Here is a 25,076-nt window from a genome sequence, read left to right on the forward strand (position 1 = left end):
ATTTTGTACGAGACGAAAGAGATATATAAACGGTGAGAGCGAGCCCAGATCCCAGGGGCCATGATACCAACGAATTTATAGAGCAGGTGGTACGTCGTGACACGCGTCCGACTTCCGAGTGAAAAACGTCAACGGCGTTGCCTCTCCGCGCCTCCTGCTGACCTCATAAAAGTTCGAAACACATTCCTTCTAAACCTTAAATTATGTGCCATCTTATTCTCCTCGTATACTCTTCGATGAATTTACTAAACAGCATCGATCGACGACTCAAATAACGTTGGACCTCGAATCCTCGAACTTTCTGAATTGTTGCGCCTTTAAAGTTCCATATCGGGATATGAAATTCTTCTACCGTTCACAAATTGTTATTGCATAGGCCCCGTTGTAACAACGCTGACAAGTAACTCTAACGGATGTTACAATTTGCGGCATCATTTTTACCAGAACACTGATCCCCGATCTATGTTGCTTATTTTATCGATCCAGCCCAAGTCTAGGCTATATTTATTTCTTCGCACACTTGCGTTACAATGAGAAGCCGTAATTAAGAATTTATTAACGCGATTCGACCGTATATAATTGTTTTTAATTGTCATTTGAAATAATTTGAGAGGCGCGCATCACGCATATCCTTAACGGTTGATAATTTATCGCGTTTTTCCCAAGTTATGGAGCCTCGTCGGAGCCGGGCGCGTATATTTTCCCATTTTCCCGGAGGTTTTTTGGGTCCAAAATTATGAACGAAATCCGCAAGCATGTGACTCCGCTTAATCAAGCTCCAATATTAATATCACCAATGACAAACACGAGCAATGCATTACGAAATAGGGTGAGAGGCGGCAAAAGGCAGCGCAGCATCGTTGAGCTGGATCGAGCGCTTCTTTCCGAGGTCCGAGAACATATTTTTGGCAATCCACGCTCAACGGTCAATTCCAACGGTGCGAGACTCAACAAACTAATACTATTTTATACTTTTCGTGTAGATCGATCCTCGAACGCGCAATGAGGGAGTCGTAACTGGTATAATTTAACAGATTGATAAAAATTTCTGCGCCATCTTTCATTTCAAGGGACACTCTCGTGTCTCGTTGCTCGAATGTGTTACGCGAGTCCGAGAGGGTATATCGGTGTAAAGCACACGTGACAAGTGAAAAGAGGGTTTATCATAGGATAAGATGAACAGTGCGAACCTGTCGTGTCCGTCAAGTAACGTTAAGTTCTCTGGGTGCTTCGATGATTAACGAGCTACCATCAACTTAACGTTTGATTTCCCGCAGCCACTCGAGACTCGAGTTTCTCGTGAATTTGAATAAAGAGGACAGTCACCGTGAAATTAGCCAAATTTCTCAACCGTTGTTGCATATCATCAATTAGTTTCCGTACGACCTTTGTGACCGTTGGGACTATGAATAATTTCCTCATTATCGGCCGGAGCACCACCTCATTAATGCCATGTATATCGGCAAAAAAAAAATTTTGGCAACCAATTTACCTATCCTCGCTCTCAACGTTCTCATCTATCTTTTACACCGTACTTGCAATCACTTTATTACTTTCGTTGTTGCGCGTACAGCGCGTGCCTCTTTCAATTATTATTATTATTATTATCTTTCTTCTTTTTGTCTTCTTATACGAGGTTAATCCGTTAATGCGGAAAATATATTTCAATACGGTTATCCGACTTTTCGTTCTATCTTTCAAATTGATATTTCACTCGTATTAGAAAAAATTGAAACGATTGCCGCAGGATCGTTGTCGTTGTCATAATGACATTATATATGACTGTTGTTGTTATATTTTGAGTAGAATAATTCTAATGTAAGATATATGATTATACTATACTGACCGGTAACTGTTCCGTTTTCCGATGGCAATGGAATACCGTTGAGTCTTACACCGTTGTACTTTTTCTTAGAGCTGGTATCGTGGGTACTTGTAGTACTACGCTTTGTAATTATACTCGAACTCTGTTCTACGCTCGAACTGTGCTCCTGCTTTACCAAATGCTCCGATTGACGATCACCCGTTCTTTTGCCACGATGAGTTTTGTGGCTGCTGTGCTCCCGATATTCCTCCGATGCCTGAAACACAAACATAAATTTTCTAAAATATCAAAGAAATTTCGAATCTTTTCAAGCTCCATATGATTTTATACGATTTTTATTATTTTCAGTTGTCGTAGCGAACAATAATATAGTTCTGTCCGTTTGTGAATTGCCGCGCGACCATCCGATTTATTTTCCTTTCAAGGATCCACTGATCGCGAGTTCTGTGTTTTTATTGAATTCGCTGCATTATATTTGAATTCAGTATTATCTAATTTCAGGACCTGTCATAATCGCTTTTTTCCCCTCATATATGTCCAAAAAAATGAAACATTCGAGAGATTCCTATAATTTTAGAATTACCAATTATTTTTGTTGGCATCGCGTTTGCCATTCCAGTATATATTTATAGTATATTATGTTTATCAGCGTTTGTCGCGTTTCGACAAAACTTGTTGAACTCGTTTCTTTCACCACGAGTTCTTCTCTTCCCCCAGATGTTGGATCAATATTTTTTCGAAAAATTCTACACCTTATTACTTTCGTGTCTCTCGCCCCAACACGCTCGTGTATTTTGAAATATGCGGATAGCAGGATATTTGCCAGGAAATGATTGGTACAGCGGGCTTTAATCATACACGATTAAATGCCGTTGAAATGGATTTCAAGAAGAGTCGCGCACGATTTGAGTCGTGTGCGCGATTTGATAGTCGCGACGATGGAATTCACGTATTTCGAGATTCGGTTTGCCCGGCCAAACTCATTTTATCCGCGACTACTCTATTCAATTACGTAATACGATGACGAATTTTTTCTACAAACCAAAGATCAATGTCGGTTGTCGGTTGTCGGTTTTTCTCTACTGTTAGCTTGCATGACACCGCCAAGATGAAGCATGCACCTTGAGATTGATTCAACGAGAGAAATATTGAAGTTTGGATATATACACGTGTAATTATATTATATTCTCAAATCCTTTCTTTTTCGTTTATATTTTACACTATTCGAGCGTTTAATTAATTATCCGATTGTCAATGGGGACGAAGAAGTATAAAATCTTACTGCACTCGGTATAAGATGAGGAAGTAAAAACGTGTGATGCAGGGAGATCCAGCAGCCACGGCAAGAGACCGGGATAAACTCGAGTTTTCGAGGGAGGGAACAACGAATATCTGTACGATTGGGAAATTTCTAACAATGCGCGCGAACTCGTGACTATTATAATAGATTCCGAGCCCCTTCCGTTTCTTCTTCGCTCCTCATCGACCTACCAAGCGAGCGACGTTTGTTTAAACTTTATAGACAAGACAGAGATTTTAAATTTTTTGATCGAATGAATTGAATAATAGCGCCGTTATGAAAATCTACAAAATGTATAGACATGAGGGAGGAAAATATATAGAATAACGAAGAGCCTCGCCCCCGCTCCGTGTTCCAAATTTGTTTTTATACATATTTATTCTCGCGAATAAAGTCGATAAAATAATGAATGTCAATCGTTACCCGCTATAGTTTTACACTCTTTTCGTGTTATCTCTAGATTTTTTTCTCTGTTATCGCGAGCGTTTGATTCGATAATTATTTTATATTTATTATTATTATGCTATTTTTGAAATTGCTCTGACGCGAATTAATCCACGTGAACCAAGTTCGCGATGCGATGCGAAAGCAGCTGTCGTCTCTCCTTCCTGAATGCGCGTGTTTGCCTTTTGCTCGAGAGATCTCTGACACGGTCCAGAGACTTTTAGTAAAGTCGTATAACTCGGCCACCCTCGCTTCTCTTTTCCTCGCTGTATACCTCGCTCCTCTACTCTGCTCTTTCTTCATCATTCAAGCTCATTTCGTATCGCATCCAGCCACTTTTTCATGCACCCAGTCGCGGTAGTATTATATCTACCGCGCGAGACTACAAGGTTTCTCTCCAAATATATACCTCAAAACCATGCACACTTCGTTATAAATGGCTTTCGGGCACGCTTATTACGATCACAATAATAAGTCTCGCAGTGGTCCCCTCGACTATATTAGTAAAAAATCATCGAATCGTCATCTTATCCCGTAGCATATACGCGTCAACGGCGATCGTTGCATTTTTTTTTTTTTTTTTCAAATTTTCGACGCGCATCGACTTTCCAAATATTTTGCTGTCAGAAGAGTATTCATTTTGCAGAGCGAGTATATTCGCGATATTCGATTGGGAAATTTGATCTAACGAAATAATTAACATATATGTCAAAGGCATAACCGTTGAAATTTTAAGCCCATAAATGCGGAAAATTTTCCCGTTGGTCGTTTTCAGTTGAGACTTTGTTTCACTAATTATACGTTATTCAAGCGTTGGTTTTTTTTTTTTTTCGTCATATTTATTCACAATCGAATTGATTTTGGTCTCGCAGGGTTATAGACCGATCGCGAATCTTGACATATTATCTTTACTTTTTTTTTTTTTTTTTTTTATCAAATGCTCGAGGAATTAATTTATATACCGCCGCCTATTGCTCTATTCACCCCCCACGGAAGAGCATCGCGCGGCGCGCATTGAAAGAAAACTATATATACAAGAAATGTTCTTTCCCCGCCGCCGATGTTGTTCCTTCTTCCCGCGTCGCGCATTCCCGCGCTGTATGTACATACCTACTATATATACGCGTCGTATATATGTTTGTTAATAAATTTCGTGAAAAGCTGCGCGACCCGGCGATCAAAATAGAGTTCGACCAAAAACCTCGAGATTCTCGGCCCTCTCGGGCTCCCTCTCTTTTTAGATTATCTCAAACCCGTGTGTCCCGGAGCAGGGGCAGGGATCGAATTACATGCTGGGAAATGCGGAGGCAGAACGATTGTGGGGAAAAAAGCAAAAGCAATTGCGAATGTGAAAAAATAGACAAAAACAAAAGTATAACGAACGGTCACACGAAAATAGCACAGATCTATCAAGTAACAATAATAATTGAAATAGCGAGCTGAATAATCATTATCCGATTGCCATTTTTTTTTCTTCCGGAATAAGTGAAAAATTGTAATTACTCTATTCGAGGACGCGTAACACCGGCGATACGAGGCTATACAAACGAAGAATTTTTTTTTCTAAATAGTCAGCAGCGGCTTGAGACGACAACAAAAGTCACGTCGGTGGTGCGATCACGATGAACATTCGAAGTAGACTGTTCTGAAATTTTCCCAACAATATCCTTACGTTATGCGTGTGGTATATCGGTCGCTATAGTTAGAAACACGTTTCCCGTGCTCGAACCCTTCCACCTTGTGCACGTTCCTCACCTTCCTCCTCAATTCCCCTCTACAACATTCCACCCACGATTATCGAGTTGTGTACACGAGAAAAATCACGCGGAAAAAGTTTTGGAATTTTTCTTCATAATTTTTCCCTTTTTCATTTTCTCTCAAACTTTTCAATCGTCAGAAGCTTTAAATGGTCAGATCCGTTAAAAGCACCTTATAAAAAATTCTTTTTAAGAACGACCCCGCGTTCCCGAAGCGTCCAAAGATTGTTTTACCGCGCGTTGAAACACACGTTTTGATTTATGATTCGTCGTGCATTATACTCGAATACAATGCGTTTTGACGACTGTTGAATCAAATGCGAAAACTTTTCAAAATAATCCAGCGAAACTGAATTCTCGTATATAGACACTGCTTTTGTCTTGAGAGCTTACGATATAGACGCAGAGCCGATGCGCGAAATATGCATTTTTCAAAATAATCCGAGGAGATTCGAATTTTTGAGCGATCACCTTGCACCTTGCTTAAACAAATGGGAATAAAGTGAAAAACTTACGGTAAAGGTGTAGAGGCCGTTTGGAATTGGCTGCCCACCGAATTTAATGCTCAGGGTATAGTCACCGGCATCGGCAACCGTGTAATAAACGTTTACGGTTCCATCACCGTTGTCTTCAATATCAATATCGACGACCTCGCTGAAAGCAAAAAAAAAACAAAAAAACAAAAAAAAATGACAAAGGTAGGATTAATAAAGCGGTCGCGAGAGTTTTGACAATGCGATATTGTTTGTTTTTAAATGCCACGAAAGCTGGTGACAATGCGGTACGCGAGGGTCGAGATTCGAACGTAAGAGGAGAGGCGCGAAGAATGTATAGTTTCCGCAATTTCTTGTCTCTGCTGGGACGAATGCCAGACCACCGCTTCAACAGACCATGCGGCTGTCGTGTGTGAATACCGCGGAAATGAGACAACTTAAACGGTCCGGTGAACCGAACGTCGCCCCGTTGTGTTTCGCGTTGACGTTTCTTCTACTGCGGTTGTAGCAAATCGACGAAAATCAGGAAAATACAATAAAGCTCGTTCATCTTTCTCTACCGAAAATCACGCGCAAGTAACCGTCGTAGATGCCAAGATAATACGATGCGCAAACGCACAGAAAGACAAAAAGATATTTCGCGTATCCTGCTGTGATAGAGAATCAAACGCATCAAATTCATTAGCACGTCCAAATTTGTACCAACTCTTAGAACACGAAGAGGTGAGAGGTATAGAAACGAGGGCAACACGATAATTTGGCAGTCGTATTCGAAGTGGACGAATCTTAACTAAGGAAGTAATATTACAAAGTCCTATCTGCACGAGCAGAGAGCAGTACTTCCATTTCCGGTCGAATCCGGATGTGAGATATTTCAACATTTTCATGCGCACGGGTCCGTAATAGCTTTTATATAACAACTTATTCTCGAGACTCGATCGAAAATCAGCAATAATAAGAAAAATATACAGACGGTACGCGAAACGAATCTCTCTATTTGGGGGTGTGCCATCGATGAACCAATATGACGGTTGTTCGCGTGACAATTCCTTGTATCTGTCAAAGTTCTGAAATTTGAGCCACGTCGAGTCTTTGCAAATGCGACCTTTCACCACCAATCTCTTCTCTGTCGTCCTATGCGCGTGACAACGTTTCACTGCGTCGTTGCCAAACGATACAGTTACACTTTTCGCCAATCTCGTTGGATTTCGCATCGCGCCCGAGTAAAACCTCACGATTAGAAGATCAAGCGCGCCACGCCTGTCCGGGCCAATTTACAATAGCTCAACGTGTAATAAACGCGAAACGAATCTCCGGAATAAAGACGTTCGCGAGCTCATATTATAATGAATAAATATCTTTTTATTCTCGAGAAAACGCCGACCGGGGCCAGCTATTTTTTTTTCTTCTTCTTCTTATTTTATTCTTATTCTTATCAATACTAACTTGTTAAAAATTACGGTTCACATAATTTTCAAACAATTTGCCGGTGGATTTAAAACTGTTTCAATAATTACGATAATAATCGGACAGAACCTCGTCGTCTTCTATTCTTATTGCAATGGAGCTTACGCGGTCAAACAGTCCTCGGAACACGTTATACGTCGTATGAGAGCTATTCGAACGAGAAAATACAATTTACGAGGCGCGACGGATGGAGGTACAAATAATAAAAAGAGTATGCGAGCGCGCAAAAAGAGAATAAATCCATCAGAGGGATGTTGGATCGTTGTGAGTCAATGACAATACAGATAAATTAATTTAATTTGTTCAACATATTTTAACAAAGAGTCCGTAATTGTCGTTTTTACGAGACGTTTAAATACCTCGAGAGTTTATGTATGTCTGAAGAGGTCAGGAAGACTCGGACGCATAAATTTTGTCTGTGCGCCAATCGAAAATCTCATTAAAAAGCATACAGAACGAAAAGGAGGAGTGAAATTGAGTAACAAAACGAAACTGGTGAGTCTAACCTTCCGGAAGTTGATCTAATCCGACACGTGAGAGCGCCCCGTCCAGCGTTGCCAGTATCAACCGTAATGCAATATTCTTCGCCTTGCGCCAGGGTTTGCTGTATACCTTCCTTGATCTTGCACTCATCGGCTTTGCCGGTAGAAACGCTCTGTACCATAACTGGACTCCCGGGAACTTCTTTGCCGCCGTACTTGACGTTAACTTTGTAACGTCCGCAATCGTCCGGCAAATAAGTCGCCTTGTATCTGCCCTCACCGACATTTTGGACAGTCACTTTTCGCGGAGATTCGTCCGGACCCTGGAGAGATGGAGAACGAAAAAAAACAGCTAAAAAACACACCGTAAAATATCGTCGAGCCGCGATAACGAGTAGCACGGGCGAGAGACAAGAGAAAGAATTTGACTTACCAGAACTTGAACTTCAAGGTCACCGTAGCCCGCTTTCGAAGTATCAACGAGGAAATCGACTGGGAATGATGCTGTGCAAGCCTTAGCGACTCCAGGACCCGAAAGGGCGACCTTGTTAGGTTCGCAGGTTGGCAAAACTTTGATATTGAAGGGACTGTCAGCGATATCTTGACCGCCGTAAGTAACACCAATTTGTATGTTGCTTCCGGCTGGTGTTGGTGTATAAGTAACCTCATAAACGCCATCCCCGCGATTCTCGATTTCTGGTTTGGACATGATACCTTTGTCGGTTTTGAGTTTGACGTCGAGGCTCGCCGGGCCGCATGCCGACGTGTCTACGACGAACGTGGCTGGTACACCCTCGCGAACTTGTTCGGGCTCCAAACCCGGACCATACGCTGTCACATCCTTCGCATCAATCGCAGCTTCAACCTGCACCTTGAACGGTGAGCCCGGTATGTGCTTGTCGCCGAATTTTATTCCCACGTCGTAATCCCCTATCTCGGTTGGTACATACTCGACGCTGCACGAACCATCGTAATTATCGACGCAAGTCATTCGCGCCTCGCTCGGACCTTCGATCGCGAGACCGAGACCTCCGTTCCCGGCACCTGCAATTTACACCAACAGTTGACAATAAATTACCCCACTCTTACCATTTTTCACGTCCGACCGATGCGCGGCTTTCCCGAAGTTTTTGCTTATTCGATCCGACTTTTCGTTAGTTCAAGAGAATTTTATTAATATCCTGCATGCACGTACAGCTCCGACATGATTCGAATATTTACAAAGCCTTACCAGTCGTTTCAACCGTGAATTTGTTTGGTTTACCGATAAAACCCTTTTCAAGGCCAGGCCCGAATGCTCTGCACTTGGTGGGATCGCAGGCACGTTTGACGTTGACGGAAAACGGTGATCCAGGAATGGGCACGTTGTCGTACAAGATATCAATGGTATGACGACCTTCCTCGAAGGGGGTATAACTGATGCGATATGTACCGTCGCTCTGCGGGGTTATGATCTTTTCCGTTCTTCCACCGCTCGGATTCGTGATCGAACATCCTATTTTTCCCTCGTCGCTTTTACTTTTGGGTACGGCTCTTGTATCGACGGTGAAGTCGGTCAGTATATTCACGTAAGCGCCTGCGGCAACCAAAATTATACAAACCTACGATCAGTCATTTTTCGTACCTTGAATCACACGTAACCGAATCATCGACTGTCAAAACGTGAAAAGAATTTAAAAAAAAAAAAAAAAAAAAACTAACGATCCACCAGAGTGCTCGCGATAATCCATCGACGTTTCCATATGAAAAGTCGTAGATCGATGTGAAACAAAAAAAAAACGTCAGTACTCGGCATAACGTCTTTTGGCATTATACCACCTATATTCTATATATATTCTCTATCACAAATCACAAACAAGAACATGCTGCAATCATTCTATTTTTATTTTTTTTTTTTCTATTTTCTTCAAATCCAACGAAATCATGGGCCATCGAACAATTCGAAAACTCGCAAAACGCTGTGAATAAAATAAAAAAAAAAGAGAGAAAAAAAAAAACGGCACAATCGTAACACTCACGAGCGAGCAGTTAGATATGGTTTGAGAAACGGGAGTTTTTCTTTTTCATCAAGGTTTTCGCAGGGGCAGCCGGGATCGTGATTGTTGCAGGTGGTTCGTCAATGCGCTTAATCGCAGCAGCCTGAACAAAGAGAAAACTGTAGCTTCTCGTAATTATCATCAAAGCATCATGCTTATAAAAACGGCGATGATCAGGGAGGGGGAGATGCGTGATGAGGAAAAATGAGATACGACGAGATGGAATGAGAATGAAAGAAAAAAACTGTAACGTTCGAGCAACAAAGATAGAAAAAAAAGGAGGAGAGAGTGAGAGAGACGAGTCACGCGTGGCTCCTAACCATGGGGCTGAATGCCATTTCCGGTGACCTTGATCTTTGTGAGATCAGGCTCGCTGACGATGATCGCCTGGAACGGTGAGCCCGGTATGTGACGATCATTGAAAGTAATGTTGATCCCGTAATCGCCAAATTGGGTCGGTAAGTACGCAACCGAGCACGTTCCATCGCCGTTGTCACGACAATTGATGGCAGCCTCGCAAGGACCCTCGACCGTAACTCCCAAACCACCTTGACCGGCTCCGCGTGTGTCGATTACGAATTCAGCCGGTTTGCATACTACTCCGCGATGCAATCCCGGACCCGATGCACGTACCTTCGAGGGATCACTCCCGTGCACACAGTTCAAACGATAAGGTGACGATTTCAGCGGTTCACCCCCAAAACTTATTCCCAGAAGATATTCTCCCAATTCCGTTGGTGTGAAATTAACTACGTAACCATCGTGGCTCGGGATCACGTGAGCCTTCACACGATTCCCCGATGGCGTTGTTATCGAGACTTGAATATCCGCACCCGTATTTCCAGCATCCTGCGTTATCACCCGGAATTGTTGGAGACTGTTGACCGGTGCCGCTACGATGATTTTTTATTTTTCTCTGCTCTGTATTCTCAAGGGGCTGTGTTTTTCGTACATTTTTCTTTATAAAATCAATAAATTTTCAATAATTTACGAATCGACCGACCATTTCCTCGTTTCATCGTCAATTCCGTAAAAAAAGAAAATTGTGAGTCGTTAATTTTTTTTCCCAATTACATCGACATCCGACTGTTGAACAAAACAATTGTTTTTTTTTTGTTTACCCCTCCAAAGTATTTTATTAATAGCTTTGAAATGGATCTGAGAACGTTAAGAACGTTGTTTCATCAAATGTGGCAATATAGAGAACTACGATGTTATATTTTTAAACGAGACTCGTTCCCTGAAAACCAACATCGTTCCGCGCGTCCCAGTGAAATTTTCTCTCCGTCGCAGACGAAGATTTGAACGGACAACTTCTGATCGAGTTTAATAATCGACAAAATCGAGTCTCGTTGCATGATAGTGAACGATTAACAAGAAGGAGAAGCGTTATGCGCGGCGGGAAAGGAAAAGAAAACGTCCTCAGTCCTCATTCTTACTATAACAAAAACTGCGTGCTGCTGGGTTCATACGTTTGATAATCCCTCATCTCCTTCTCCTTCTTATCCTAAAAATATTTTTCTATACTGGCTCATTACCAAAAAATTTTTGAGCCAAATGCCGAAATAACCTCGATCCCTCGAGCCCCCCCCCCCCCCCCCCCCCGCACGAATTGGCCTTTGTTTTTCCTTTAATTTCAATGAATATTCCGATTGCGACACAATTTATATGCTTAATATCGATGAAAAATCATATCCTAACGCCGTTCTTCATATATTTGATTAATCGAGGCGGCAGATCTTTGAGAGGTAACGTGCGATATTGTCGGGAATAAATTGTATTAACTCCGATGTAAAAACAGTCCCAACCGTCCGCTCCCTCGATACACCACAGCCCCCTCGAGAGCCTCAATCGTATTCCCTTGTATATCACTCATACCCGTGAAATAACAATGAAATTAATCGCCGTGTCATTTGAAAAGTCCTAAACGAGACTCAAAATATTATAGACGCGCAAAAAAAAATTGAAATTTCATGTGAGACCATCGTTCGGTTCGTTACGCGCAACACTGCAGAGGATGTTGTTTAGCACAACCTATATTGGCTAATTAGCTGATGAGCTCGTATAATAAAACGACGAGGAAAAATAAAAATAAAAATAAAAAATGTGCAATACCATATTCTTGCCCGTTGTTTTTACGACTACTGTTCAATTAATAAATTATTATTAATTTCAGCATATGCGTATGAGCGATGTGTGTTATATAGGATTCGATAGGATTATTCTTCAACGGATACTCACTTGGTTCAAGGCCTTCGACTTTTATTTTGGAGACATCTACGTGCGGCTGGACGTTGACCTTCAAAGGACATTGGGGAACTTTGAGTCCGCCGTATTTGAGATTAACGGTGTAAAGACCGGGCTGAGGGGCGACGTAATCCACGGTATATGTACCGTCTTCGTTATCGGTCAACGAGACCGGAAGATCACGACCTTCGGGAGTTGAAATTGCAACGTCAAGATCAGCCGAGCCTGCTTCGCGACAATCGACGTTGAAATGCGTCGCTGCGTTAGATTTTACTCCTTTGTCCAGTCCTGGACCAAAAGCGGACACCATCGCCGGATTCAAAGGAGCAGGAACCTTGACTCGGTAGGGAGATTTTTTCGTGGCGACACCTCCATAATTAACCTGTAAAACGAAATAGTACGCCGGTACGAAACGAAACGAAAAAATATTTCTATTTCCAGTCTCTCCGGTTGCTCTCCGGTTGCTCTCCGGTTGCTCTCCGGCTGGAGTTTTCGAAAACTCACCATAACTAGGTGCTGAGAAAAGGAAGTTGGAGCGTAGTGCGCGAGTACAGTGCCATCATGTTTGTCCTCGAGCTTGACCGGTACTTCGCGTCCCAGACCATCCTGAATGGAAACTTCGAGAGGAGCTTGTCCGGCTTTTTTCACGTCAACGGTGAATTGCGTTGGTTTGTCACGGACAACCCCTTCCGGTTGTATTCCAGGCCCGTAAACTTCCACCTAAAAGGAAATAAAGCCGAATTATTTGAAATATCGATAGTGAGAGATGAAAGGAAAAATGAAAAAAATAAGAGCGACGCGATAGGACCTCACCTTGCTGGGATCAAAGTCAGACTTTGGTTGAATGTGAGCGATGTACGGAGATTTAGGTATATCCTCGTTGTCGCAAAGAATATGAACGGCGTACGGTCCGGGCATAGTTGGAAGATAAGAAATATCGGCGGTACCATCGTGATTATCGTCGCAATTGATTTTAGCTTTGGAGGGTCCTTCGATCGAAAAGCCGAGAGCTCCGGTCTCACCGTTCGTGTCAACCGTGAATCTAGCCGGATGCCCAACGACACCTCCGTAAAGTCCAGGACCGAAAACTCGGATGCTCGATTCCTTGTAAGGTCCAACGTTTACTTCGAACGGTGATTTTGGAATTTCTTTATTACCGTAAGAAATCATAACGACGTGTCTGCCATCTTTCACCGGAACATAATGACATTCGTAAGTCGTTGAATCTTTTTTCTTCATCCTGAATAACACGAAATATGCCCGATTAACGATGAGAAAACGGCGGGGGGAAAATTCGATCGGAAAGATCGAGAACGAAAGATGTATACTGACTGAACGGGCAAGCTGGAGCCTCCGGGACCGATGACACGAGCTTCGGGGATCCCCTCGCCGGCATCCTTGGTGACGATTGTGAAATCAGCAATGTCTTTGACTCTGACTCCGGATGACAATAATCCGCGTCCATACGCTCGACATTTTTTCGCGTCGGAAACCGGTGCTACCGTAACGCCCACCGGACTTCCGGGTATAAGTTTACCGGCGAAAAATATATTGACCGAATGGAGACCCGTGATCGGTGATGCGTACTCGCACCTCCAAACTTCCGGCGAAGTCTGACGTAATTTCACTGGTACCGAAGTTTTTGAGCTCTGTCGACGGATAAACCACATGCGCACGTTACAATCGTAATTATTCTTTCTTTCTTTGCGCTATTAAAAACTTTGATACTCCGTCGTTTACCTGAGGATCCAATATAATGACTTCCGGTACACCGCGCCCAGCACCTTTCGTGCAAATGTCGAAGTAAGTTGGACGATTTATGACGACGCCTTCCGGCTGTAAGCCCGGTCCACTCGCGGTCACTTTACCGGGATCGCCCGGATGTCCTTCAACCTGTACCGTATACGGGCTTTTCGGTATTTCTCGGCCACCGAAGAGGACGCGCACCCTATGAGGACCCTCGGATTTCGGTGTGTACGACACCGTATACGTGAGATTACGATCGTTGTTGAACCTCATCTCGACCTGCCTCCCGATCAGTCGTTACAAAAATATCGATCGTATATGAGAATGTTTAACGAGAGAATAAAACAAATGAAGCATTACCGGTATTTTTGTTCCTTTCGAGTCCTCGGCTGTGACCTCGACGTTGCCTTTGCCGGCTGAGAAAGTTTCGACCGTAAAATTTGCCGGCGCTCCAACAATGGGCCCCGTGGGTTCGATACCGGGTCCATAAGCGCGTACTCTATTCGCAAATTCGCAAGAGAAAAACAAAAACGTACAATTATTGATCAAATTTTCGGTATCGACGCGGCATGAGAAATTAATATAAAACTTCGGTGTATCTTTTCTGATAAACATAATCTTCATCGAGCCAGTCCGTTATTAAGCGTTAATATTATTATTATTATTATTCTTGTTGTTGTTGTTGTTGTTGTTGTTGTCGTTGTTATTGGAATACTCACTATGATATACTAGCAATCTTTATTAATTTTTCTACGACAATATGAATTGGCTACTTCGAGTAATGAAAAAAAAAAAAAAATGTGAAAAAAGACAAAAAATAAACCAACCGTAATCGAAATCGAGTAAAGCAAAAGTATCAAACGTGATTAGACAATGCGGGCATGTAAATTCATTGTTTTTGAAATATTTCAACGAAATCTCTCAGCCAGAAAGCATTTTCGTTTATTTCTCATTTACTAGATATTTTTACACAGAGCTCATAAAAGAAATAAGCGAAAAACGCAATTGTCAAAAGACAGCTGGAGCGGCGTTGCCCGACTTACCGCGGTGGGGGAATGCTGCCACCGAAAAAAATGAAATACAAAATTACCATTATTGGTCAAATATTGGTATCGATAATGCTATCGCGTTTAAGTTCAAAGCTGTTGTTGTTGTTGTTGTTGTTGTTGTTGTTGTTGTTTTTTTTTTTCAAACTTGGCGAACGAACGGAGTATCGATTTTAAAATATTGATAAATCGATTCGGAATTACGTCGCTCTCTTTTCATACAATCTCCATCTCATCTCATCAAGATAATTGATGATGAAAAGTAAGTCTCTCGCGAATTTACCTGTTCGGATTCGTCCGTGCTCGCAGAGGCGCGCCTGTTTTCAACTTTGCATTTGGGTATTGCGAGAGATAGGTCATCATTGACATTTCGTCGATATTGGGATTTACCATCTCCTCCGGTTTGATGAGCTTAAATTGAATTATTCAAAGAGGAGCGAATGATCAGAGTCTTAGCGCACGGTCTTCTATATGCTATATATTTGATGAAAATAAATATATTCCAACTCTGAAGAATGTGAAATACCTGAGGAATGTTGAGCCAATCATCGGCCAATCCCATAGCCTCGGAAGCATTTTGAACAGCGTCTTTGGGATTCCATTCGGCCCAATCTGGGCATAATCCTGGTGCAACTGCATCAACGAGAGCACCGACCGCACGACCGTCGTTCCAATCGGAAGTGAAATTATTGATCGGTAAATCCGGAACTTTCGATTGGATCCAGTGCATCAATCGTTGCTTCGGTGTCGCTCCTTTCTCCGAATCATCGCCATCTTCTCCCTCCCACATTGGCATTGAGATCGCATAATGTAGAATAAGCGTCCATATCAGACCGAGGATCAACTTGAGCTTGCAATCAACTATATCGGAGGAATCTGCAAAAGAGATTCGAACAATTGATACATTCGTCTCTATTATTCCAACACCCTTCGCATCACTGAAATTTTTACGCTTTTGAGTTTGCGTCAAGGATGGGAACATTTGTCAGAGAGTTGTGAATGAAAATTTTTTCCAACTATCGCGTTCATTCGGTATGGCAACTAATAAAAACTCGCAGTCTCACGCTTTCGGGATAATGTCAGTCCGATGCATTATTATACCTATATATACATCTTGTTTCTGGTTAAAACTATCGTCAAACAGCCTAAAATAGTCCCCATTCTCTGTTCATCTCCGTCTCTCGCTCCGTCTTCCTTGGGACAAACCTTGGCCCCGATAAAACTCATAGAAATGAGAATACACGCATACGTACGATTTCTTGGCAAGTGAGACGGGAATCTCGCGCATCACACGACGAACAAGAAGAAGAAAGACGCTAGCACGTTGTATTACTCATCGTATATAATCATTTATTTATTTTCATGGCGTTCACGATCTTTCGTTTATGGGAATGTACCAGAACGACACCGATTTGGATAAGAAACGAAAAAACGATTAACAAAAAGAGGACTATATATATATATATATATATATATACGTTTAACGTATCAGCTAAACCGCGTGATCGTATATAATGGAGAAGCAGGAAAGTGGGAAATCATTGACTCCATTGAATCTTTGAGACTTCTCGAGCACCGAGATATTCCCAGCTTCAAGTGCTGCATGCCGCAATGAAAGTTTATCGGGTTTTATTGTTTCACGAGTGGCCGCAAAAGAGCACACTCGACTTCTTCTTCCAATCACCGCATTACTCATCCTCTCGTAATCATTAGCTATAGGTATTCACAGATGAAATTCTACTTGGTGATATGGGAGAGAAAAATATTCCAACAATTTCGAGATTCATCAGATCGCGATGCATCGATGTGAGTAAAGCGTACGATTAGCTTGTTACATCATTTTCCTCATTTGTCAAATAGTACGTACACAAATAATACGAAACATTCTTTCAACATTATTAGATATCGGTGAAATAGAGGTATAGAGAATCGAAATATAGTTAACCGATCGAAAGTGCGAGCAATATATTTTAAACTAAATACTATACTCTGTTTTAAATTTTTTTTTCTCGTAGCGAATACGCGCGATACGATTTATTTCTTCACATTCGTATAAAGCATATACGCTCGAGTCTCGAAAACATATACTATACATAAAATTTGTTTTACCATTACTTCTCGCGGGTACTTGAAAGGTGTTTTGGAGCAGCACAAGTTATGAGGATAGTTCTTGTATTGGGCTCGACCGATCGCGCATAAATATAACATAAATAAATACGCGCGAGCTCGACTCATCGACTGCGTATACACGACCGACGTATACATATGTAAATGGCTATTAAAAAAAAAAAAACGTCGAGTAAATTGGTCGTATGCGATAACGGTGTGGTGCGCGATTATTCGACGAGACGTTGATTACCGATTTGTTTGAGCAGGGACGTCGTAGGAAGCGCGAGAAGAAACATTGCTGAATTAGGCCGCGTGTATTGAAAATACAGATGCCAAAATTTGGCCTCATGAGCGAATCGTAAGCCGCGAGTTAAAACCTTTCGATGTACGCTTCTCACTTTTTTTTATCGGCTCGTCAAATTTGAAAGAATCATAAATGAATGCTCGCTAACTGTTCGACGATAAAGAAAAAACTCGATCGTCATTTATTTCTCGTCGTAGTAATTTCATCGTCGGGATACAAAAATATTTTTCTAACCCAAGGTTTGTCCATATAAAAGAACCTGTTTCGCTCGGGAAGAAACAAAAAATGGCAAATAAAAACTCAAAGGAATCTCAACGGATGGAAAAAAACTTGGTTCACGCGGAAAATTGCGATCGCATCAACGACAGACACGAATTTCGGGGTAAATTGTAATTGCGAAGGAACATACGATAACCGCGTATTCCAAATATCCGGCGGTAACAATAATGGACCCACCACATGAATCACAATACGTTGGCTCAACTATTGAGGTTGATTAGCATATAAAAATTAGATGATACGAAATTAAGATTAGCGAAAAGTGTTAGTCAGCAGCGTCAGCGAGACGAGAGAAACGACAGGAGCGACGGCCCCGCACCGAGTGATTATTCATTCTGTCTATTTTAAGCAATTACCACTGGTAACCAGTGACGTCACGCGTATAGACGGACGAACGCGTAGTCACGTCTCGCAAGATGCTACAGTGTTTCACGATGGTTCGCTCATTGCTCGTTGATCGCTATATTGTCTCTTAGCCTTATCCGTGAACTGCTAGGATTTCAACGTCAAGAAACGAAACTCTCGGTGATCTTATTGCGCGTTAATCGCTCGAGAGGCACGTCTGAGTTATCGATAATTTCGTTTTTCGCCCCTTCTATTTTACCATGTTCTTATAGCCACGAGTACGCGAGGCATGTAATCTTGGCTTCTTTCTATATCTACTTTTCACGTTCATTTACCCAGCATCGTTCTCTTCGAGTTTTATTTTTATAACTGAAGCATCATCGAACGGAAGCTGCTCGTGCATCGTCGCCGATGGACGCGTGTGCTATCGCGTAACGCGCGCAACTCGCGAACGAAATCTTAGCCACCGCGACACACTTGAACCAGAGACAATGAAAAAATCTCAAGTTTCTCACGGGTTTAACATAATGGAAAATACCTGGCAACAAAGCATAAGTAAATAATATTTTAGAACCCGGAATTGAGGGCGATTGTATACGGAGTGCAATAAAAAACTTAGGAATCTCGATTTTTCTTTTCCAACGATTGTACGAATCTCTTGCTCTGCAAGCCGAAATATTCCCTTTACGTGTCAGCCGTGAAATCGTAATCGTTATATAGACGCGACATGAAAACGACGTGGCAAAGTAACGCGGGTGCGCGCGCGCAGCTATAAATCTCACGAGAAATCAAAAGAGCTCGCTCCAATTGCAAATTACGGCACTCCTGATTTATGCGCGCGCGTTCGATCTCGTCGTATAACGTAGATTCGTCAAAGCCTCAGCCGCGTAATTTGTAACGAGTGCACGCACGCGTTTCGTCCTCGAGACGAATGTTATATCCTCCTTGTGCAACCTTCTGTCTCTATCCACCGTTTTCATTGGTATCGTCTATCAATTACAATGGTGCATATTCGGTCGTCGAATATGACGTTCCGGTGATGGATGACCCGTCGAACTCGACTCTGTCGCGATTCTTCAGAGAAAAAAAAACAACGACGACAACAACAACAACAACAACAACAACAACTTTTCAACGCAACGACAAATGAATGCGGTTTCGACGATTAAATATTTTTCAATAAAGTTGATATTAATAACCGCGCTACACGCTCGATCTTATTAATAATCTTCTCTTCGCGTACATAGACATAAAAAAATTAAATTTGACTAACCGCGGTGCGCCGCCGCATCAGACATGTTTTCATGGTTTTTTTTATCTTTCGATGGTGCTGGACCAATGGAAATTATTATAGAAAAGATAAGAAATAAAAGAGTTGATAAAAAACGGAGGAGGTAGGTAATATTGAGGTCGGCGTTGGGGCAGCGGGTTGAAATATTATAATAAAACCGAGAGGCATTCGGACAGAGTGACGTAATTATTTCTTCGCATTAATTGCTTGTCTCATCGGTGACGTCGGTGACGTCGGTGACGAAGTGAATAAATAAAATACATAGGCAGCCCGGTACCTGGTACCTCCGATGTCTGTCGCGTCAATATGGAGTATTAAAAAATATGTACGCGTATGACGTATATTTTTTGGAGCATGACTCGGATTACGAAAGATCGGAGTGAGTCGCGCGCGCGGGATAATTGAAACGGCGGGGTGCGACGAGAATGCGAATGCAGCCAGAATTTAGGACGAAGTCGTCTACGTATGCGATATCTGCGGTCATGCCGATAGTTTTTATACGTACGCGCGTATCAAAACGGAAGCCACCGACCGGTTAAACGCGACGACGGTTTCCATTTCTTATAGCAAGGGACAAAAACGGTTACGTAGCGAATTTTTTCGCTCGCGCTCGCCAAACATTTTTTCCAAGCGCACAATCTGCTTGACGAATATATCTTTTTCGCGATGAATAATAAGGTAAATCGTTAATCGTCCCTCGCTTTGTTTCTTCATTATTATTTTAAAATTATTTTTTATTGGAGGAATAATGCACGAGCGAAGATTTTGTCGGCGCGCGTCGCGTTGGTCCATCGCGCAGACTCGCGGGCGGGGCCGGGAGGAAGAGAGAAAGCGCGGCGTGTGAACACACGCGCGCGCACACACGTGCACGCATAGCGGCGATGATGCGATTCTCATCGAGAAACGAGCTTAGGGAGAGAAAGTGGTCGAAAACCTCGTGGCGGGACCGGGTGAAGGTCAAACGCACATTGGCTCAGTGTCGGCGCTCGGCGGCATTGCGCTCGCGGAACGTCATCCTCGCGGCGTTCCTTCTAATTCTCATTTCAACATATCCAAGAGAAAATATTTTTTCATCATTGATTGTTAGCCAGGTTGTTGGCCCATTTTTTAACGCTTAAATGCGACGAACGTGTGTATTCCGTCAAAATTTACGGCGGGGTTAAAATATATTATAATTTTGCCGATTCTCCTTGCGGGAGATGATGGAAAATTTATATATAGAGAGACGACTATATAGGAAACGGTTTCGGAAATGACCGTTGTCAATGGCCCGCCGTAGCGAAATGCAACGAAAAGAGAATTCCGAGAAGAGGGCTTCGCTCCAATTCTCGAAAACGTGCCCTTTCGATATTAAGAACCTTTTGTCTGCTGACAAAGTTTTTCGTTTTATACGTCCTTGAGTGGTCGTTTCGAGCCAAGAGCCTAGACCGAATACCCGTGGCTCGCTCCTTCATTCTTCCTTCTCTGGCCTCCAAATTCTAAGCTGCTCCTACATATATAAATATATTACCATCCAAACTGTACGACGATTTATATGTCCTAGAGATGGCTATCGGAATTTAATATAATAATCTGTACGAGTCGTTCCACGTTCAATCGATTCGAATTTCAACCACCGCTTCTTTTATTCTCTTTCGAATGGGCGTCATATTTTTTTGACGAGTCGAATTTTTTCGAGCGATCCAATTTATCCAATTGATAAATTGGTATCTCTCGGTGTCCTCATCGAATTTACCCTACTTTGGCTGTCGTATATTGAAACAATTTAATCTTCGCGCGCTGACCACTTGTTTTTCATCGCGGTATATTGAGGAACGTTATCGCGCACCGAATTTAAAATGTAGGTATTTCGGAGCATTTCGGAGAATAGCCCGAATGAGGCAACAACTCGCTGAGCGATCTTCGCGCGCACCGCCTCATATCATATGCCCCAAATACGGACTCTGAAATTCCCATAACTCGAGTCGTCGGACGTACGGTCCGTACGGTTCTCCACGAGCTTTTCAATTATTATCGTACCAATTGGGGAAAATAAAAAATTTTTTTTAAAAAACCACGAAAAAGGGAGTGCAACGAGAAAGAAGGCTGAAATAAAAATAAACACTGAGAATAATTGGTGCAACCTGCTGCATCTGAGCCCAGAAACTTGGAGCTTGGAGCGGATCGATTTATTTTATTCGTGCACTCGCGAGCTCTTCTTCCGTGCATGCTCTGTATACCGCGCGTCAAATAATCGTCATTCGTCAAATTTTAGATTATCTTTTGGAGAATATTGTGTTGATTATTCGAATGAAAATAGTGAAATAAAACTAAAATCTCTTTGAATGTGAGTTTTATTGGATAAGCAGCTCGGAGCCTGAAAATTATTACTCACCGATGTTGACGATACGTATTCCTTCGTCGTCAAGAAACTTGAGAGCAACGGAAACATTTTCCAATTTTTGAGATCGAAAAGTAGGCTTTTTGTTGTGCTTCGGTAATCTCTTTTGTGCCAATACTTCGATAAGACTAACGAGACCAAGACCGTCGGATAGATCCGTTTCCAAATCGTTTATATGTTTGTTCACTATTTTAAGGTGTTCGTTGGCCCATCTCGTAAATGTATTCTGTTGTATTCTCTTCCATTCGGCATCCTCGGCTAATTCGCGCTCGATCATTTCGTCCTCCTCCTCCTCCGGGGAGTTCTCGCTCTTGACTGACTTATCATTCTCATTCATCTTATCGGCCTGGTTGCTTGTGTTTTGCCGGGGAAAGGAAGCTTAGAATTGCCCCACGATGGTTGGTTATTTCGCTAACGTAGCGCACTCTGGAGGAGTGCCACACAGTGGAGGTGGAGAATCAAAGAGAGAGAGGAGAAAGATTTTAAACGTGCGTCGATGGGTTCCAGTATAGTCGACGATATAAGAGTCTCTTAAGCTCGATTTTAAGAACGAGTGTGCGTGGGTCGCTCACTTGTTCAATATTTATTTTTAAAAAAAATCAGAAATTCAACGAGACGGGTGCCTCAGATTCGCGGCTGGCCAGTTCGCCGGTATAATCGTTTTCAAATGTACAGCAGTTACTCGCCAGTCGTCGAGACCACGTGACTCGAGCGACTTTGAAATATTCAACAGGGAACTCCGTCTGTCTCTTATCCTCGATCGTTGTCTTATCTGTTGGCAAGAATAAAAACAAGTGACATTAATTTTCCTCCGTGACACGCCGAATTAATATTATTATTTTTATTTCCTTTTTTTCTTCATACATTCATATTCACAAAACGTAAACTTGTAAACAATTGATCGATCGAGATCCAAAAGCATATTTGACAGAAAAGCTCGACGATTTCGAAAGCCAAACGATAGTAAACATATTCGCATAAGATGCGAATATAGAGTTTATATAGGAATGAGAAACGAGCGTATACGAGCCAGTTTCGGTTAAGTACCCGTTGGCATTGAACACATCACCGAACGACGACGAGCAAAATCAGCAAATGATTCATTCTCGTTGTAATTGTGAAATTCCCGAGGATTCTCTCAGTGACAAAAAAGATTAATTTAGCCATGCATCGTGGATCTGTCACATTTTCAAATTTTTCATATGAAATTCTGCTCAGTTCGATTAAGCGAGACGCTCGCAACACCATTGCATCGAACAATGTTGAGGTTTATGAAAATATTGAAAATTGCTCAAGTGCGAAAGTATTGGAAGACAAGACAATTTTCATAGTAAACATTTCTTGGAGCTCCTCTTTGCCAACCTATTTTAAAAATACTTTTCGAAAGTTGGGCCCCTAGCCGAGAATATCGCGTATATAGATCAAATCGAGCGTCAGATTCGAGGATTTACGTAGAGTACAACAAGAAAAATTATGGTGAATCATATCTGAAATCTCACGTCTCACGCGATATTCGAGAAAATCATTCGAAAAATGATGAAAAGTATTATTATTGTTTCGAGTGGGACGTAAATCACTTAAAGAAATACGCAACTTGCGTGAACGTTAAAGACCTTTCAACGCAAATGTTTTTTTAATAAACAGCGTACCAATGAGAAGGCAGAAAAAATTTTCAAGCGGTTTCAAGTCATTATCTGATTATCGGATTAGTCTGAAATTTGCCAAGAGTCTATATATATTGTAACTCTTGGTGATTCACATAAACGTTACGTGCAAATATTGCATCTATCTGAATAAATTGAACGTTAAATGTTGAGACAATCGAATATGTCAATTCAGTAGATAATCGGAATCGAATGAATGTGTGTGTGTGTGTGTGTGTGTGTGTGTGTGTGTGACGAGTTTATTGAAAAAAAAACCGTGCAATCTATGTCGGAGAAAATAATCTTCACCCTTAAATAGGAAACTTGAATAAACAATAAATTACCTCGAACTGGATGAAAAATCTCAAATTTCTCGGGAACAGATACTGAAAATGTGAAAACCCTATAGCACGGATTTTCAAATGGTTATAAAATCCCTTGTCGGGTATTTCACGAATCACTGAACCCACTGGGCATGCACTCACAAGTGTGTTTAGATCGCAAATAAATTCGCTGACTCCCAACGGTAAAAGAGTGAAAAGAAAAAACAAAAAAGGAGGAAAATCTGGTTGAATTTTAGCGTTGTCGCCCGAAAGAGTGAAAGTTTCGAAGATGATGTGTCGGCGTTGCACACCGAGTTGTTACGGAGTCGAAAGCAGCTCTGAGTTTAAGTTCTCCAAGAATAGTTTAGCGTGTATCCCTCTCGACGTTTGTAGCCTCCCGAGAGTCACACCGCAACGCGTATACGAATATCCATCCTATCTTGCAGCTCTTTCGACGTTTTTACCCCCGCAACATCGTCCACGGAGGGGAATACTGCTACGATTTCTATATATACACGAACGACTAATATCTCAACCGCAAACTGAAACGTTACGAAAAAAACACGGTACACCTCGCTACCCGTTTATATATCTATTTATATACATCCCATATACGTACCAAAATTTTTCAGATTCAATGAGAATGACTCAAACCCTCATTGTCGAACCGGGGACTCGTCTACGAGGGGAGGATGGAAACGAATAAAAATGAAAAAGATCGAACGAAACTTTAGAAAGGAATTTCAACATCGAAAAATTTAATCGAGCGGGGCAGAGCCTTAATTTTATCATCGGTAGTTCCATAAGAATCAGATTCTCATCAATATTCTGATTTCCGATTCTCAATTTCAATTTTTAATGCCAATTTTTTTTTTTTCCATGAAAAGTTTTGAGTCCAAACGTTGATTATCCAAAAGCATGATAACGATCATCAAGCAAAATTTTTAAATATTGTCGTCGATGATTAAACTTTTCTTTTATCGAACACACCGAATCAAAAGTATTATGTTTGTTTGTTTGTTTTTGTTTTGATTCTGTATGGATAACAATTGACTAATTCAAAGTTTGTAGTTGAAATTCATTCGAATGCACCATCCATTGATCGATAGTTTTTTTAACTCTAGCGAGAAAGTATCGGTGAAGCAATCTGACAATATTTGTTTCACAGAGGATTCGACCTACTAAAAGTGAAAAATAAAAAAAGAAATGAGAGGGAGGAAGATTAAAACGCGTCGTTACCTTCGCGAGCGACTTTGGAATAACGGACCGTATATGGTATCAGCTGAGCTCTTGGGGAAAAATACACTATCACGAGAAGGAGAGAGATTCGAGTTACAAACACAAGGGCAGGCAAGCGCACACACGAGTGGGAGATGAGTTGCAAAGCGGCGGGAAAAAATGGCTTCTCGCCCGATTCGCATAAACTCGATGAAAATGGTTAAATAGGACTGTGCGTACGATCGTATGTGTACCGGTAAGTGCGAATCTTGCCCGATCGATCGCAAAAAATAAAAAAAAAATTTTTAAAAAACATTTTTCGATTCAAACTATTCTCCAC

The 25,076-nt window shown here is 41.8% G+C and overlaps 1 protein-coding gene and 1 long non-coding RNA gene across 5 annotated transcripts in view; one reads left to right on the forward strand and one right to left on the reverse strand.

Annotated features, from left to right (window-relative positions):
- cher (filamin-A) overlaps positions 1-23,818 on the reverse strand; it is a 33,021-nt gene extending 9,203 nt beyond the window's left edge. The window contains exons 1-18 of one of the 4 annotated variants that reach the window (XM_043423955.1): positions 23,681-23,818; positions 23,540-23,581; positions 21,547-22,324; positions 15,371-15,720; positions 15,128-15,255; positions 14,842-14,856; positions 14,159-14,297; positions 13,793-14,077; positions 13,385-13,701; positions 12,866-13,292; positions 12,557-12,772; positions 12,047-12,434; positions 10,126-10,698; positions 9,001-9,345; positions 8,203-8,813; positions 7,794-8,092; positions 5,842-5,980; positions 1,847-2,081 (exon numbers count right to left, since the gene is read on the reverse strand). In XM_043423955.1, the coding sequence (XP_043279890.1) occupies positions 1,847-2,081; positions 5,842-5,980; positions 7,794-8,092; positions 8,203-8,813; positions 9,001-9,345; positions 10,126-10,698; positions 12,047-12,434; positions 12,557-12,772; positions 12,866-13,292; positions 13,385-13,701; positions 13,793-14,077; positions 14,159-14,297; positions 14,842-14,856; positions 15,128-15,255; positions 15,371-15,720; positions 21,547-21,889 (4,810 nt within the window). In that variant the 5' untranslated portion in view covers positions 21,890-22,324; positions 23,540-23,581; positions 23,681-23,818. The other 3 variants (XM_043423956.1, XM_043423957.1, XM_043423958.1) reach the window with 3 other exon arrangements.
- A 127-nt stretch (positions 23,819-23,945) lies between these two features.
- On the forward strand, positions 23,946-25,004 carry LOC122413542 (uncharacterized). Its single transcript, XR_006261575.1, has 3 exons — positions 23,946-24,084; positions 24,151-24,312; positions 24,687-25,004. It is a non-coding gene; the product is annotated as an uncharacterized lncRNA (long non-coding RNA).
- Positions 25,005-25,076: the final 72 nt, after the last annotated feature.

Source organism: Venturia canescens, chromosome 7 (assembly GCF_019457755.1).
Source record: "Venturia canescens isolate UGA chromosome 7, ASM1945775v1, whole genome shotgun sequence".
Classification (NCBI taxonomy): domain Eukaryota; kingdom Metazoa; phylum Arthropoda; class Insecta; order Hymenoptera; family Ichneumonidae; genus Venturia; species Venturia canescens.